Source organism: Sciurus vulgaris (genome assembly GCF_902686455.1).
Source record: "Sciurus vulgaris genome assembly, chromosome: 8".
Lineage (NCBI taxonomy): Eukaryota > Metazoa > Chordata > Mammalia > Rodentia > Sciuridae > Sciurus > Sciurus vulgaris.
The window spans coordinates 147,263,762-147,281,004 of NC_136468.1; the positions used below are offsets into that span (position 1 = coordinate 147,263,762).

Consider the following 17,243-nt stretch of genomic DNA (forward strand, 5'->3'; position numbering starts at 1 on the left):
GCACTGGGTCTATGGGAGTTTATTGCATATTGTCTTTTGTGTATATGTGACATTTTTCTTTACAAAATTTGTTTTTAATGGGGTATGTTGAGTTTTTACCAATAGCAATATTGAATTGTCTTTGGCAAATTGAGTGTATATGAAAATGAAATGTAGTTATAATAAATATTTAGGATTTAATTGTTTTTATAGATGAAAATTCCCATTCCTTAAGAAGAATTATTTATATTTAAATAGTAATTTTTTCATGTTTACTTGGTTATTCCAAAATTGATGGGGCAGGGGTGGCGTTACAACTCAGTGGTAGAACGTGTGCTTAGTGTGCACCAGGCCCTGGGTTTGATCCTTAGTACCTCCCAAAAAATGCTAGGACAAGGTGGGGGATAACATTGTTGATTGGAATAAGGAGAAGATTGACAGATTGGGGGAAAAAAACCCAGAAATGGGTTTATTTATGGTAGCCAGTGGAGATTTTAGAAATAGACTCATATTTTCAGAATTGTGTGTGGTATGACAGAAAATAATAGAGGCACAGAGTGCATGGTGGATTTGAGCTTGTTTTAAACACATGTAATTTGGAACTGGGCGCACTGGTGCACATGTGTAATACCAGCAGCTCAGGAGGCTGAGGCAGGATTGCAAATTCAAAGCCAGTCTCAGCAACTGAGGCCCTAAGCAACTTAGTGACACCCTGTCTCTAAATGAAATAAAAAAGGGCTGTAGATATGTGTCTCAGTGGTTAAGTGCCCTTGAGTTCAATCCCTGGTACCAAAATAATAATAATAATAAGTTGATACATTGTTATTAAAAATGAATAAAATAATTTGTTTAGAATTGGTGGCAAAATAATATAATTATTTTGGCGATACACTGGGTGATTTATGTAATTGAGGTTTTTTAAAAATTATTTTTTGGTATTTTTTTTAGTTGTTGATGAACCTTTATTTTCATTTATTTATTTATATATGGTTCTGAGAATCAAACCCAGTGCCTCGCACATGTTCCGTGAGCAGTTTTATTGTGATGTTAAACTACTTTCTATGTTTAGAACATCGGGTCAGAAGTTGAGAATTCCACTATTGAGAAACAACGGAAGGAGCTACAGGTGCTCATTGGAGAATTAAAAGATCGAGATAAAGAGCTCAATGATATGGTCGCTGTGCATCAAAGACAGCTTCTTTCATGGGAAGAGGATCGGCAGAAAGTGTTGACTTTGGAGGAACGTTGCAGCAAATTAGAAGGTCAGAAATTCATTCAGCAGCCTCTGAACACACGGTTCTGTGTGCCACACAATGAAAGGACTCGTGGGGAAGATAGAAATAACACAGTCCCTGCTGTCCTGAAGTTTAGTCTCATTGAAGACAGGAACGCTTTATAAACCTCCACATTCAGTAGACAAACACAAATAAAGTAGTACTTAACTATGGGAAAGGTGCTGGGTAACTCCAGTTAACACGGAGGGGGAGTCAAGGGTATATATATATCTAAAGTTTTGAACAAGAGTATGAATAAAGATGTCATATGACAAGCCATTTCTTGTGTACTTACTCAAAGATTTTAAACTTTTGGTATTGAACTTGATCCTAAGGATGTAAAATGGTCATCTTTTTAAACTGTAATGTTCTCAAAAGTAGCTCATAGCAAGTGTGTCGCATACCTGGAATCCCAGTGACTCAGGAAACTGAGGCAGGAGGACGGCAAGTTCCAGGCCAGCCTCAGTAACTTAGCAAGACCCTGTCTCAAAATTAAAAATAAAAAAGGTGGCATGTGATTCAGTGTTAAGAGTACCCCTTGATTAAATCCCCAGTACTACAAAGAGCTCTCTGTAAACATGACTATCTACATATGTATCATTTTTCCATTTCTTTGATGGCAGTCTGATTTTACTCTGACCACATCCACACTTACAAACATACATACTCACCCACATGGTGTTTAAAATGATTGTTCATATGGGCACAGTAGCACTTCCCACTACTTGGAAGACTTGAGGCAGGAGAATCATGGGTTCTAGGCTAGTCTGGGCAACTTAGTATGATCCTGTCTCAAAAAAAATTTTTTTTTAAAAAGATCTGAATATAACTTAGAAGTAGGATGCTTCTGAGTTCAATCCCCAGTACTTAATAAATAGGTAAAATTGCTCAAAAAATAAAAAGAAAAAAGATTGTGGTCATTAAATATAGTATAATATATCTCTTATATAAACATGTTAAAAAACAAAAATAACCTATATAACAAAGATTATAGCCATCAGTATATGTTACAGAATGAGGAAGACTTGAATAGGTACTTCATGGAAAAAGGTTATTAAAAGGCTCTCATTCTCATTAGTAATTAGGGAAATTCAAATTCAAACCATAATGAAATGCTATTTTACATTCACCAGACTGGTGAAAATTGTCAGGTGTCAGTAAGATATGGAACCAAGTCCATAGCCATCCCATCTGAAATACACCTGTTTTTTCTGATCTCAGCAGCAAAGGAGAGTCTGGCATGGTTAGTGTCTAGGAAGATTGCAGCCTAGGGAAGGCACGTACACTGCTGGTGGAACTTAGCACAATGACTTTGGGAACTCATTTCACAGTGTCTAGTAAAATTAGAGATAAATAAGCTTTCCTATAAGAAATGTTCCAGCAATTGGAATATGTTCCAGCAGTGATCCAGCAATTCCACTTTTAGGTATATATTCACACTTTAATGAACACATGAGTTGACAGCAGACCTAATATGTAGGTAGACTCTGGGCTGGGGTGTATCTCTGGGGCCCAAGAGTCTATTTCTAACAAATTCCCAAGTGGTGTCAGTTCTGCTGGTTCAAGGACCACATTTTGGGTAACAAGACTCTAGAGAAATTCTTGAAAATATGCACCAAGATGAATGTCAAAGAAAATTCAGAACAATATTGTTTAAAATAGTTGCGAAGTGGAAGTAACCCAGATGACCAACATTAGTAGAATGGATGAATAAACTTTGGTGTAATAATTTAATGGAATATTATGTAACAATCTTAGTGACAAACATGAGCTGTATACAGCAATATGAATGAATCTCAGGTTCGTAATCTTTTTTTTTTAAATATATTTCAGTTGTCAATGGATCTTTCATTTATTTATTTACTTAATATGCAGTGCTTAGAATCAAACCCAGTGCCTCACACACGCCAGGCAAGTGCTGTACCACTGAGCCACAACTCTAGCCCCTCAGGATCATAATCTTAAGTGAAAGAAGCAAATAGAATTTATACTGTTCAATTCCATTTATATATGGTTCAAATTATAATAGTATTAATATAGTTCAAATTTATATACAATATATGTATATGTATCTTTTTTTTTTTTTTGGCAGTATTGGGGATGCAATCCATCCTTATGCATGCTAGACAAGTGCTTTACCACTGAACTATGTCCCCAGACCAAATGCAATGAGATTTTTAAGGGATGCAAGGAAATGGAGCCAAGCAGAGTGGTGCATATCTGTAATCCTAGGGATTTACGAGGCTGAGGAGGAGGATTGCCAAATTTGAGATCAGTTGGGCAATGTAGACTCTTGTCTCAAAAAGGGCTGGGGATGTGGCTCAGTATTTCAGTCCCCAGTACCACACACACAAAAAAGCAAGTAAATGGTTATTCTAAGATCATGATGGTTGTTGGAAAAGTGAAAATTGGAGCTATTGTGTTCAGGACGTGATATTTAGGGTGCTTCTGGGTTACCCCCTAAAGAAAGAGCAGCTGGGATTACAGGTGTGAGCCACGGATCTGGCAAGATGAAATTTCTTGGGTGGTTGAAGCCGGGACTGTTGTGCCGGACTTTCCAAGAAGGAGTCACTGGGGTTACAGGTGTGTGCCACCAAGCCTGGCTCTCTCTCCCTTTTTCTTTTTCAGAACTAGGGATAGAATCCAGGGGGATTCTACCATTGAGTTATATCCCCAGCTCTTTTAATTTTAAAGGATCGCGATGAGTTGCCCAGACTGGCCTTGAACTTGCACCTCCTACTTCCAGGTAGTTAGGATTATAGGCTTGTGCCACTGCAGCCTGCCCATTTTTTTAAAGTACAGTACAATATTTTGTATTGCTCAGCGACGTGTGGGTAGTTTTTATGTTCATTGTGATTTTGGGAGTGTTTTTTAGTTCTGGGGACTGAACGTAGGTCTCACACATGCTGGGCAAGCATCCTACCATTCAACTCCACCCCTAGCCCTTTAAAAATTTTTTTCTAATTTGAGACAGGATCTCATTAGATTGCCCAGGCTGGTCTTGAAAATGTTTTAAAAGAATTAGCCTCTAAAAAATCTCTTAGTACACTTTTTACTCTTTAACTACTGCCTTTGAAAATACTGCTTTTTAAGCATCAGATCTAATCACAAGTTATTGATGAAATTTCCCCAAGGCGAACTACAGAAAAGAACTGAAATAATCAAGTCACTCACAAAGAAGGTAAAAGTCCTTGAGTCCAATCAAACTGAATGCCAAATAGTCCTTCAGAAGACTCAACTGCAACTTCAGGAGATGGCTCAAAAGGCAACACATTCTTCCCTCCTCTCTGAAGATCTTGAGGTTGGCTTTATTTTTTGATAAGCTTTGTTAGTCCAGATTCTGTGTTCTGGTTATTGAAAAATTAGCTGTAAATGTTTGCATTAAAAATTCATATTCATGTGTGTAGGAAAGTGTGTGCATACATATATGTCTATATACTGTTGATGGGTGTATGCAGACAATCTCCATCCATCCATCCATCCATCTTAGTTTTGTATTCTTAATACTGTAGCACAGTACTGTCCTATCATGGAGGTCAGGCTTTGTTATAGCCCTGTTGAACTGTTTTGCCATTTGGTTAATAGCACCTACCATTTTAGCCACAGTGGGCTATTTTGGAAAACCTTTCTCAAAGTCTGAAATGAGTTTCATCAAGTTTTGGTAGACTCAAATTCTGCTTTCTAGCCAGATGCATTGGTGCACATCTGTAGTCCTGGCTATTTGGAAGACCGAAGCAGGAGGATTACAAGTTCCAGGCCAGCCTGCCTGGGTAACTTAGTGAGACCCTGTCTTAAAAAATAAAAAGGGGTGGGGATGCAGCTTAGTGGTATAGTGACCTGGGATCAATCCCCAGTAACACATATACACACACATACAATTCTACTTAAATTCCGAGTCTTACCTGTTATGATAAATATATCTATACCATGTTAATAGTATATTAGGAATAATATGTGTAAGACTGTGTGTGTGTGTGTGTGTGTGTGTGTGTGTGTGTGTGTGTGTGTTCTAATTGGTGAGTCAGCATATCTTTTTTTGAGCTCATTTACTATGAGGCAGAGAAAAAGGCAGCTTTTCATTGTTGTTGTACTGAGGATTGAACCCAGGGGTGCTTAACCACTGAGCCACATTCCCATCCCCTTTTATTTTGAGACAAAAGTTTCACTAAGTTACTTAGGGCCTTGCTAAGTTGCTGAACTGGTTTTGAACCTGTGATCCTCCTGTCCCAGCCTCCCAAGAATCTGGGATGACAGGCATGTGCCACTGTGCCTGAAGACAGCTATTTTTTATGTTCTTCATATGCTTGTTTGATAGTGATATCAGTATTGTTCTTGGTAATATAATGAGTCTTAATTCATATGCATGTAGAGTTTTTTTCAATATTGTTCAAGATCATTTCTAGCTATAAAATAAGTAAAACATGATTCTAGAATCTGTTAATATATTGGATGAAAGATGGAAGACATCTTTAGTAAACTTTATTTTTTAGAATAGCTTTAGGCTCATAGTAAAATAGAGCAGGAAGTACAGAGAGTTCCCACATGTGCCCTGTCTCCACGTACACACAACTTTCCCTCTGCAGGTGTCCTGCATTGCATTGGTATGCTTGTTAAAATTGATGTGTCCACGTGGACACATCATTATCACCCAAACCCAGAGTTTACATAAGTGTTCACTCTTCGTGCTCTATATTCTACAAGATTTTGACAAAGTAAAATGGTGTATATCCACACCCCCCAAAATGCATAAAATTCATTAAAGCTACTTTATTTCATTGAAGGAAATCTCTTACATGTCCAGTTCTCATTCATTTTATTCTTTCTCCATGATCCAAAATCATAGGAAATAGACATATTGGCAGATATCACCAGTGTAATTCAGCAGGGAAAATGCAAATATTAAGAGGATGCTACAGTTAATGCAGAAACAGATGTCCGTATTCCTTTTTGATGATTGCTAACTCAGCCCATTTTCTTTCCTTGAAAAAGTTAAACAACAAATTAGGAAAGTGAGCATAGATTGTGATTAGTGACAAATGAAAATTTTAAAAGGACTCAAAGAGTATTTTCTGTGTTATTCCCTTGTAGGCTAGAAACGAAAATCTCAGCAACACATTAGTGGAACTTTCTGCTCAGGTAGGACAATTACAAGCTAGAGAACAGGCTCTCACTACAATGATAAAGCTTAAGGTAATTAAAAATAATTATATCTCCATTTGCCAGAGCACTTTGTAGTTTACAAAGCATGTTCACATTCCTTATCTCACCTAAGTCCCTTAGCCACCCATCAATGCAGAGCTGCCAAAGTTGCTTTTGTTTTAAATTCTTATTTTAGAAATGAGAGAAACAAATTTTAAATGATGTCCCAAAGCATTGAGAGAGCAGGCAGGACTCTACTTCTGGACTTTTGTCTCCATTCCATGACCTGGCATGCCTGAATTGACTTGTTTTCCTCCCAGGTACTCTTTGTTAGGTATCATGAAGTTATTGGCAAATTGCTTGCTAACCTTTTTTTCAAATGGAGAGGAAAGCTGTTATCAGTCAGGGACTTGATATAGTCATAATGTGTGTATAGTGATCACTAGTCTCTTCTGCTATAACACATGTCTTTGACAGTTGGTAACTAGGGGGTGATGGGACCCTCATGCTAATTCATTTGTAAATTTTCCCCAGTACATTGTTTTGATGTGATCATGGGCAGACTTTTTTAAAGTTAAAGAGAAAATATCAAAATGTACAAATTAGCTTAGTGGCATCAACAACAGCATGGTCACTGGGCGTGGTTGTGCACACCTGAAATCCCAGCGACTTGAGAGGCTGAGGCAGGAAAATTGCAATTTTAAGGCCAGTCTCAGCATTTTAGTGAGGTCCTAAACAACTTAGCAAGACCCTGTGCCAAAATAAAAAATAAAAAAGATAGGGAATGCAGCTCAGTGGTAAAGCACCTCTGGGTTCAATCTCTAGTACCAAAATAAAACAAAAACCAACCAACCAGTATGCTGTCTCTCTCAGCAAACTGGCGAAGCAGTGAGTATTAGTGAAGATGCTACAAAGTTACCCCCACATTAGAATGGTGGATTTATGAAAAAGCAGCACATGAAGAATTAGAATTTTTATTTTGATGAAAAATAGTAGTATCAGAAGCAAATGCCCTCCAGGACATGCTTATCACGGGAGAAGATAGGAGCCCTAGGTTTCAGGCTGAAAGAGATTGAGTGGTGGTTGTGTGGCATTGACAGTTGTGCTCTTGTCTGTGGTAGGACTTCATGCGTGTATGTGCTTGCTGTTGGTCTGGTCACATAGTCAACAGTTTGTGTTGGTTTGAATGTTTTGTTTTGTTTTTCAGGCCTGGGAATTGAACCCAGGGCCTTGGACATTTTGGCAAGCATTGTACCACTGAGCTACATGCAAGTCTTTCCACTGTTGTTGTTTTTTTTGTGTGTGTGTGTGTGTGTGCTGGGGATTGAACCCAGGGCCTTGTGCATGCAAGGCAAGCACTCTGCCAACTGAAATATCTTGCCAGCCCTTCCATTGGTTTTTGAATGGTCTGTGCCAACCCTTTTTATTTCCCCATAAATCCTCCTACTGTGAGATATGCAGAATGAGTTTTTTCCCAGAATACACATATGATGCTGTAGCAGAAATGCTTATGGGGTAGACCTGTTAATAGTTATTCCAGGAGAGTGGGGAAGGATGAGGACTCTTATTATTTTTAGACTTTTAGGTATCGTTTAACTTGATTTTCAGTACATACCTGTTTTGTGATTCAAAGAGCCTCAACAGTAATATTTTCTAATTTGACTGCATTCACAGTGAGGTCTTGGAGTCTTGTCTTTTTTTTTTTTTTTTTTTTTACCAGAGATTGAACCCAGGGGCACTCAACCACTGAACCACTTCTCCAACCCTTTTTTGTATTTTATTTTGACAGGGTCTTGCTGAGTTGTTTAGGACCTTGCTAAATTGCTGAGGCTGGCTTTGAACTTGGAATCTTCCAGTCTCAGCCTCTGGAGCTGCTGGGATTATAGGCGTGCACAACCCTGCCCAGCTGGAGTTTTGTCATCTTAATAAACTGAAAGAAGGGAGAAAATGTTGGACTTATGGGACTTATTTGTAATGCAGAAAATAATTTCCCAGTCCAAAGGCTGCCACCCTTTCTCTTGCTGGGCCGATATCTTAGGTCATCATATTGTCTGGTTTTAAACTTTCCAAGAGACAGTAAGGCATAGTGACGCACGTGGCTTCTGAGGCCAGTCAGTGTCAGATGGCAGCTCCATAACTCGTTGTGCAGCCATGGCCCAGTAACAAGACCTTTATGAGCTTGTTGATTCCGCCATCACTCAGCAATAATAGCACCTACCTCATAAAGTCAAGGCGCAGATCAGGGAGGTGACGTGAAAAGTGCTTAGAAAGAAACCTGCTGCACCATGAGGTCTGAATAAGTGTAATTTTTTCTTACTGATTAGTTGGAATTTTAAAATCTAGCTTAACAGTTTTCAACTTGGTTTTTAGGACAAAGATATTATTGAGGCAGTCAATCACATTGCAGATTGTTCGGGTAAATTTAAATTGTTAGAACATGCTTTACGTGATGCTAAGATGGTGGAGAATTGTATTGTGAAAGAAAAGCAAGATTATAAGCAGAAACTGAAGACACTTAAGATTGAAGTCAATAAACTAAGAGGTAAGGAGGAGGCACAAGTTTAAGATGGTAATATATTATGTTGGGAATGTATTTCTTTATTTGGATTCCCTTAATTTTATATGTGAATGGGACTGTTTCTGGCTTTGGGTTCTAATATGAAATGTCTGTTTCATTTACATAGAATTATGTTGCAGTTTTTGTTACAAGATAAATAATAGATTGGGGTAAACTGCATAATGTATTATATTTTTAAAAAAACTCCTGCCATAGTTTAGGGGGCTGTACCAGACAGTGTCTCATAACAGACAGTGTCTCAGCAGCATGGTCCTGGCAGTTATGAAACTCAGAGCTGGAAGTGGGATTTACTGGGCTTGATTGGACTAGACCTCTCACAAAGCTCGTCTGGGGCAGTTCTGCTCCATGGTCTTCTCACCAGCAATCTGGCAAGGCATTTCTTCCCACAGTGAAGGCACAACTTAACACTCCAGCAGAACCTGAGTCCTGGAGCTGACATGCTGTCACTCTGCTTTGTTCTGTTGGCCAAAATAAATGACGTGACTGAACCCAAAGTCATGTAGTGGGGAAATATACTGCTCTGTGCAGGAGGCTTTGCAGAATCATGTGCAGGGAGGATGAGGAGTCACCACTAACAGTCTGCCAGAGTGGCTTGGTGACTGGTGTCTGAGGTAGGACTGAGCCCATGACTCACAGTGATGTTAATTCACTTCTTTCTGATTCTTGAAGTTTTATAGTAAAATGAAGGCAAAGCATGTCAAATGCCTTTGTATGTATTTGCTATATACAGCATATATGGTTTAATGTGATAACAGGTGATAGTGTCAGACTTTAAATCTACAAAGGGTATGGAGGTAGACCCACTTCTCTCTGACCTTTCCCCATGGGCAGGTTGGGCGATACAGAATAAACTGATTGAGGAGCTATCTTTTTTTTTTGTCTCTGGGGATTGAACCCAGGAACACTTAACCATTCAGTCATGTCCCCAGCCCGTTTTATATTTTAGAGACAGGGTTTTCCTAAGTTGCTCAGGGCCTTGCTAAGTTGCTGAGGCTGGCCTGGAACTTGTAGTCCTCCTACCTTAGCCTCCTGAGTCCCTAGGATCCTAGGCATGCGCCACTGCGCCTGGTGAGGAGCTATCATTTTAGTCTTAAATCTGCACCCATAGTATCACATTTTATAAATGGCTACTTTGTTAGACGAGAGGACTGACCCTACTGTGGAACAGGCCACCTTAGAAGCAGCAGCAGAACCGTGGCAGTCACTCTGCCTCTCTGTAGCCCTCTCTGTAGTGTGGAGTGCCTCAGGAGGCAGCAAGGTACTCTTCCTGGACGTACCAAGCAAGAGAGTGATGTGCAGAGATTCCTGCATGTTCCTGAACAAATGACTTTTTTTGTATTTCTTTCAACTAAAAAATTCTAAAATTATGAAATTTTATCTTGGCCGATTTAATTTAAAAGACTCAGCATTCTGAATCTTGACCTTGACCTATGGTAAATATAGATCTTGTCTTCATATGTAGCTTCTGCTAAGACTATAATCATTATGAGCCCTGTGTTAGTGGACATAGACTCTGTTCTCTCCTTTGAATCAACAGTTGATAGTTCAGGAATACATTGTAGGTATTCAGTGTTTATTGAATGTTTGGTACATGTGTAGGTAAAATATTCAAGTTTAAAAAGGTCTGTTGTATCAATATTTATGTATGATAAATATTTTATAAATTCAGTACTTTAAAAAAAAAAAGAAAAGTAGGGTATTAGGAATTAGAACAGAGTGATGGAAATAGACTCATTTAGTCTCATTGGACTGGGAAGGCAAATTTGAAGAGTTAGCATGTGAACTGAAACTGGACAGTGGGCAGAACTACCCATGTGAAGACCTGGGCCAGAACCTTCCAGGCAGACCATGCATGGTGGTGCACACGTGTAATCCCAGTGACTTGGGATCACAAGTTCTAGGCCTACCTCAGCAACTTAGACCCTGTCTCAAAATAAAAAAATTTAAAAAGGACTGGGGATGTAGCTCAGTGGTAAAGTACCCTGAGTTCAATTCCCAGTACTGAAAAACCAAAACAAAAAAACCCTTCCAGGCAGAAGAAACAAAAAATACAGAAGCACCAGGGTGGGTTTTAAGGTTGGAACTTTCTTTTTTCTTTTCCTTTTCTTTTTTTTGTCTAACACCAACAAATTATCCATTTCTTCAACGCCAACTGAATGTCTAGAAATTCAGTTCAGTTCAATTCCACACCGTCTGCCTGGAGTTAGTGTCAGATCCCACAGATGATGATGATGATGATGATGATGATGATGACGGTTATAATATTGGTAGCAGGATTGAACTGAGGGGTACTCTATCGCTGAGCTACATCCCTGGTTCCTTTTTTATTTTTTATTTTGAGACAGGGTCTCCCTTAGTTGCCAGGGCTGGCCTCAAATTTGCATTCTTCCAGCCTCAGCCTGCGGAGTCGTTGGGATTTCAGGTGTGTGCCACCACGCATGACTTAGCCCCCATTGTTAAAGGCAGACTTTGGACACCAGTCAGAAATCCCAGGAGGTCCCTGTACTTCTGACCAACTGACTATAACCATCTCCTTGGGTTGGACTGTTCATTCTAGGCTCATAAAACTCAGGGAAGCACTTTACCTTCATTTCTGGTATATTATGAAGGTTCAGTTCAGGAACAACGGGCAGAGGAGGTGGCTCCAGGCTCCATGCTCGGCGCTCCCATTCCTTCCCTAGAGGTGCTACCTGAATATCTCCATGTGTTCACCAAACCAGACACCCTCAAAGTTCAAATCTCCTGTTCAGAAATTTTTATAGAGCTCAGTATCCAGGCCTGCTTCTCCTTTTCTCTTAATCCCTCGGTCTTGCTGTGCCCAGCCCCATCTGGAAGCTACCTGGGGATCCTTCCTAAGCAACCTCATTAGCAAAAACTCTGGTGTAGTCAAGAAAGGCTGCTTTCCAGTGACAGAAGTCAGAATAACCAGGGTTTTAGGTCTCTGCCAGGAACAGAGATCAAAAAGTCAAATTTATTTTTCCTTTTACTTCATACATGTTCTGGGAGCTAAAGGAAAGAAGTGGGAGAGGGCGAGGAGGAGGGACACAGCCTGGTCATACTGGCTGGCTGTGCAGTCTGCAGTAAGGGGTTTCGACTTCTTTCCAAGTTCACTAGGAGGACTTCTTATTGAGAAATGACATGCAGTTTGTTTTTCAAGATTGCTGTGTGTCTGCTGGGCTGTAGCAGGGGAGGCAAGGCCAGAGCAGGGAGACCAGCCAGATAAGAGGTAGCAAAGCCTTGGACCAGTGTTGCTGCCAGGAAAATGGCAGGCATCTGGCTTTCAGATTAATTGGAAGTTTGTGCTGAGGATATGAGAGTTCTTCATAGTACAGAACTTCCTAGGAAACCAGTATTTATTTGAGGACTTTTTTCCCTTCTGTTTGTGAAGAGGACCTAACCGAAAAGACAACAGAAAATAATGAACAGCGAGAAGAGATCATTCGCCTTAAGCAAGAGAAAAGTTGCCTGCACAACGAGTTGGTTTTTACTGGTAAAAATAAATAATTAAAGTGATTGAATAGTTCAATGTTAGTAACCTAAACTTTCTTTGGTACTGCTATGACAGATGAATGGAAACACCTGTCTCAAAACAGGTTTGGTTTTGTGTTTTGTTTTGTTTTTAACTGCCCTTTGAGGAATTGGTGAGGGACCAGGCAGGGAATTTTAACTGTAATTAAGCTTCCAAGTTAACTGTTACCTTTTCTGTGAAATGAGGATCTGTACTGAGCCTATGACTCTTCTTCTCACTGAAAGCATAATATTCCTTTAAAATTCATTTAGGCTAAGTGCAGTAGTGCAAGCCTGTAATCCCAGCACTCAGGAGGCTAAAGCAGGAGGATTGTGGTTTTGAGACCAGCCTCAGCAAGAGCAAGATCATGTCTCAAAAAAAAAAAAAAAAAAAAATTCATTCGAAAAGAATTTTATGTATTGATATAAGGAGGAGGTTTATTTTATTTTGTGGTACTAGGGATTGAACCCGGGGGTGCTTTACCACAGAGCTACATCCCCAGCCCATTTATTTATTTGTTTATTTACTTATCCATTACTAATTTGTTTTTCCCATCTGTTGATTGGTTATACTGTGGATGTAATGCAGGGCCTCATACATGCTGGACAAGCATTTTACTGTGGAGCTACATCCCCAGCACTATTTTTTTTTTTTTTGAGACTGGGTATTCACTTAGTTGCTGAGGCTGGCTTCATCCTTGCAGTCCTCCTGCCTCCCAAATTGCTGGGTTACAGGTATGCACCACCATGTTTGGTTAAGAAGGATGTTTATAATTTTGCAAATTCTCAGTAAAAATTAGGAACTCAGTATTTTTCCAATTTTGCAAATTAATTACCTCTAGTAGTTACTGCAGTTGGAAAAAATACTTGTGTATTTCTTGAGTTTATGCATATTCATGTGCATCAGTATGACCCTAAAATAAGAATGCCGAGGAATTTTCCTTGATAAGCAAGTTTCCCATGTGTAAAGTTGCCCCCTCTGAAACATGCAAACTGCCCCAGAGTTTCCACTAGCGATGGATGTCCTGTCCTTTCCCACTCCCTGTTGAGAATCTCTGATTTACAGAGCTTGTTTACAACCCTAACAGCCCAGGTTTTTTAGGCTTTCATTTCAGTAGTATTAGGAATAAGATAGATTTGGAGGTAAAGTTCCAAGTGAAAATTAGATTGACACTTTTTGGCACACTCTTACCTAGCCTCAGTACCCCTCCAAGGGGAAACACGGCATTATTACTTTATTTATGATTTTTCAAATACAATGGAATTCTTAATTTTAATCTATGATTAAAGATTGGGGGAAGCCAGGTGTGGTGGTGCACACCTGTAATCACAGCTACTCAGGAGACTGAGGCAGGAGGATTTCAAGTTTGAAGCCAGCCCGGACAACTAAACAAGACCCCGCCTCAAAATACAATTGTTTTAGAAAGGGCTGGGGCTATAGTTCAGTGACAGAGCTCTTGCTGAGCATACCTGAGGCCCTGGGTTCAATTCTAAGTAACACCAAAAAAAAAAAAAAAAAAAAAAAATTGGGGGGAAAATGCAGTTTTCTGCCACCAGAGGCCACTATTTCCATTATTTCCAGGATTGCCAGCTCTCAAAATTATGTTACTTCTTGTGTCACTAAAGATGTAGCATATCCCTGGCTTTACTATTGAATTTGAAGAATCTGGATCAGAATTTGTGTGCAGGAGTTTTACTAATTCCTAGAGGCCCTTAGGCCCACAAAGAATTTAGTACTACAAAAATGTTATGAATAAAATGCCCTGGAATATCAAAGGAAAAAAATAAAAGTTTATGGGACATTTTAACAGTCTCTTTTTGTTTGTTTTTTTTGAGACAAAGTCTCATTATACTGCTCAGGTTGGCTTTGAGCCTCTTGGCTCAAGCAGTCCTCCAGAGTAGCTGGAACTACAGCTGTGAACCTCTGCCCCAGTCAGGGCTCCTTTCTTTTGATGCATCATTCTTTCCTTATGCATCCTATTACATGTAACTAAGAAAAGTGTATGGAATTTGTTAAATAATACTGTAATACATTTTGTGAAACACATTTTTTTTTTAAATTTTGGTATGGGGGGATTGGACACAGGGCTGCTGTACCCCTCAGCTACATCCCCATCCCTTTTTAAAAAGTTCTTATTTTGAGACAGTGTCTCACTAAGTTGCCTGGCTTGGAACTTGCAATTTTCCTGCCTCAGCCTCCAAAGTAGCTACAATTACAGGTGTGAGTCACTGTGCCTGGTTTAACACATTTTATTTGAACTCAGAAAATATCTTTCAGTTTTACTTCCAAGTTCAATTTTTTTTTTTCCTTTTGTTGAAGATGAAGTTCTTACCATGGGCTGAGAGACATGCTTCATTTGTTTGCATAAGGAGTTTGCAAAGAGAATCATTTCCGTGGTCCTGACAGCTGTGGAGATGGGGCTTCTTTGTTTGAGGGCTCGCCTTAGGCTCCCAGTCGGAGGGCAGAGCCGGCAGGAGCGCTCTGGCGCCTTTTTCACTGCGCTCTCAGGCTGCTTGCTCAGGCAGTGGTCGGCAGAGCACGCCAGCTCTTGGTGCTCTGTGATCAACTTGTGAATGCAGATGGACCCCCTCCACTTTGATCTCAGCTAAACTCAGCTGTGTAGAAACTGTCCGGACTAAGGAAAGGTTGATATTTAAGGTGGAGTTACCTCTTAGGCAATGGTAGGTTCTTCTAAAATCAGAGATTAAGGCAAAGTTCAAATGTAATTAAAATTACCCAAAGTAGTTGGTTTTTGTTTAGGGGCCAGACTGTATTCAAAACAAGTATCTTTAAGCATTGGAAATATATCTAATATGTCACGATGCTATTAATATGAGAGGTAGGAATTGAGACCACCTGAGAGTCAGATACACCATGGGCATCACTTCCACTCTTTATCGAAAAAAATTTTTTAGTACTGAGGATTGAACCCAGAGATGTGCTTTACCACTGAGCCACATCCCAACCTTTTTTTTTTTTTTTTTTTTGAGACAGTGTCTTACTAAGTTGCCGAGGTTGTCCTCAAATTTGGGATCCTCCCGCCTCAGCCTGTGGAGTAGCTGGGATGACACATGTCACATGTGGAGTAGCTGGGATGACACATGTCACATGTGCTACATTGCTCTTGTTTTTTTTTTTTTTTTTTTTTTTTAATGCAAAGGATCCAGCCCAGGGTGTCACGTATGCTGAGTAGTAGCTACAACCTCAACTCCTAAAAATAACCTTGGCATATTTGCTCTCAGACTTTTTAAAAAATATATTTGTATTGGTGAATCTATATAGAACACATTTGTTGTTACATTCTTGTACATGCACACAATATGACTATATAATTTGTTGTTTTGTTAGCTGTCAGACTTTTTTAGACAAACTTACAGATAAACACACATAAGTTCAAATTCTTTAAAAAAAATTTTTTTTGTAGTTGTAGATGGACAGAATGCCCTTATTTTATTTGTTATGTGGTACTAAGTGTCGAACCTGGTGCTGACATGTGCTAGGCAAGTGTTCTGACACTGAGCCACAACCTCAGCCCCTTGAATTCTTTTTTGACTTAACACAAAATATATGCTGAGATTGTCCGTTTGATGAAGAATCTAGTCAAAATCACAGAGTAAAGCTCTTCCCAGTCAGGCATTCTGCAGTTTTTAAGTTCAGGAACAATACAACAACAGTGTTAGTTATTAACTTGTTGGAAATGGAGAAGTTTATGTTGATACAGCTGATGAACAATGTTTAATAATTTTTGTTCTTAAATAGTAGAGAGAGAAAAGAGGAAAGATGAGTTACTGGATATCGCAAAGTCAAAGCAAGAACGTACAAATTCAGAACTGCATAATTTGAGACAGGTATGTCCCCAGCTCTCCTTCTCTCACTATTAGGAAGGAAATGTTCATGAGCAGATTAAGAAGTTGGTTTGCCTGTTAATTTTGTCTTTGGCACTTTTGGAATCCTGACTATGCTAAACATACATTTAGCATAGCAGATAAGGTCTTGCCTATGGTAATTTAAAGTCAGCTACCCTAGCAAGTATTAGTGTGAACATAGGGAAAGTAAAGGCAAGCAACGCACACTTCTCCAGCAAACTATCTAAGGTAGCAAGGTTTGAAGGTGACAAATCGTTGCCTCAATTTAGTTCTGTTATTACATTTTATATTGATTTATCACTATCTATGGCAGATTTATGTAAAACAACAGAGTGATCTGCAGTTTCTTAACTTCAATGTGGAGAATTCTCAGGAATTAATACAGATATATGACTCAAAGATTGAGGAATCGAAGGCCCTGGCATCCAGGTAATCTCCGCACTTGCTGTTACTATGATCTTAGATTTTATTTCTTCATTGGATCGATGTTTTCTTTGTGTTTACCACAGGCCAGGACCTACTACCATTCTTCATATAGTAGGAAATAAATATATGCGAGCTAATAGTAATAATAGTCCTAGGTTATGGTGAGACCCATCTAAAAATTTTAGGCATGATTCTAATTTAGCCACTTGATAAAAGTAAAATAATTAGACCTGATCTGTATTGGGTAGAAGATATGCCAGAGGAAATCTAATCCTTCATTCAGTTATTTACTTATTCAGCACCCACAGTGTTTAGGCACTGGGCCAGGAATAGGGCATAGGAAGATGCACAGGACTTGGTTTTTGCCTTAAAGAAATAATGTCAGAAAATGGCATTGCTCTCTGCAGTTGGAGGTCAGCACTGAGGGCAGTCTCTGTCCTTGGCCTGATTTTCCTGTTTGCCTTAGTAATAGG

General features: G+C 39.3%; 1 protein-coding gene across 9 annotated transcripts in view; it reads left to right on the plus strand.

Annotated features, from left to right (window-relative positions):
- Positions 1-17,243, plus strand: part of CCDC62 (coiled-coil domain containing 62) — a 44,387-nt gene that overhangs the window by 1,609 nt on the left and 25,535 nt on the right. For 4 of the 9 annotated variants that reach the window (XM_079149540.1, XM_079149545.1, XM_079149538.1 and 1 more), the window contains exons 2-8: positions 1,049-1,241; positions 4,388-4,554; positions 6,342-6,443; positions 8,763-8,934; positions 12,359-12,460; positions 16,238-16,326; positions 16,658-16,773. In XM_079149540.1, coding sequence (XP_079005666.1) covers positions 1,049-1,241; positions 4,388-4,554; positions 6,342-6,443; positions 8,763-8,934; positions 12,359-12,460; positions 16,238-16,326; positions 16,658-16,773 — 941 coding nt within the window. The remainder of the gene's footprint in view (positions 1-1,048; positions 1,242-4,387; positions 4,555-6,341; positions 6,444-8,762; positions 8,935-12,358; positions 12,461-16,237; positions 16,327-16,657; positions 16,774-17,243) is intronic. The other 5 variants (XM_079149541.1, XM_079149544.1, XM_079149543.1 and 2 more) reach the window with 5 other exon arrangements.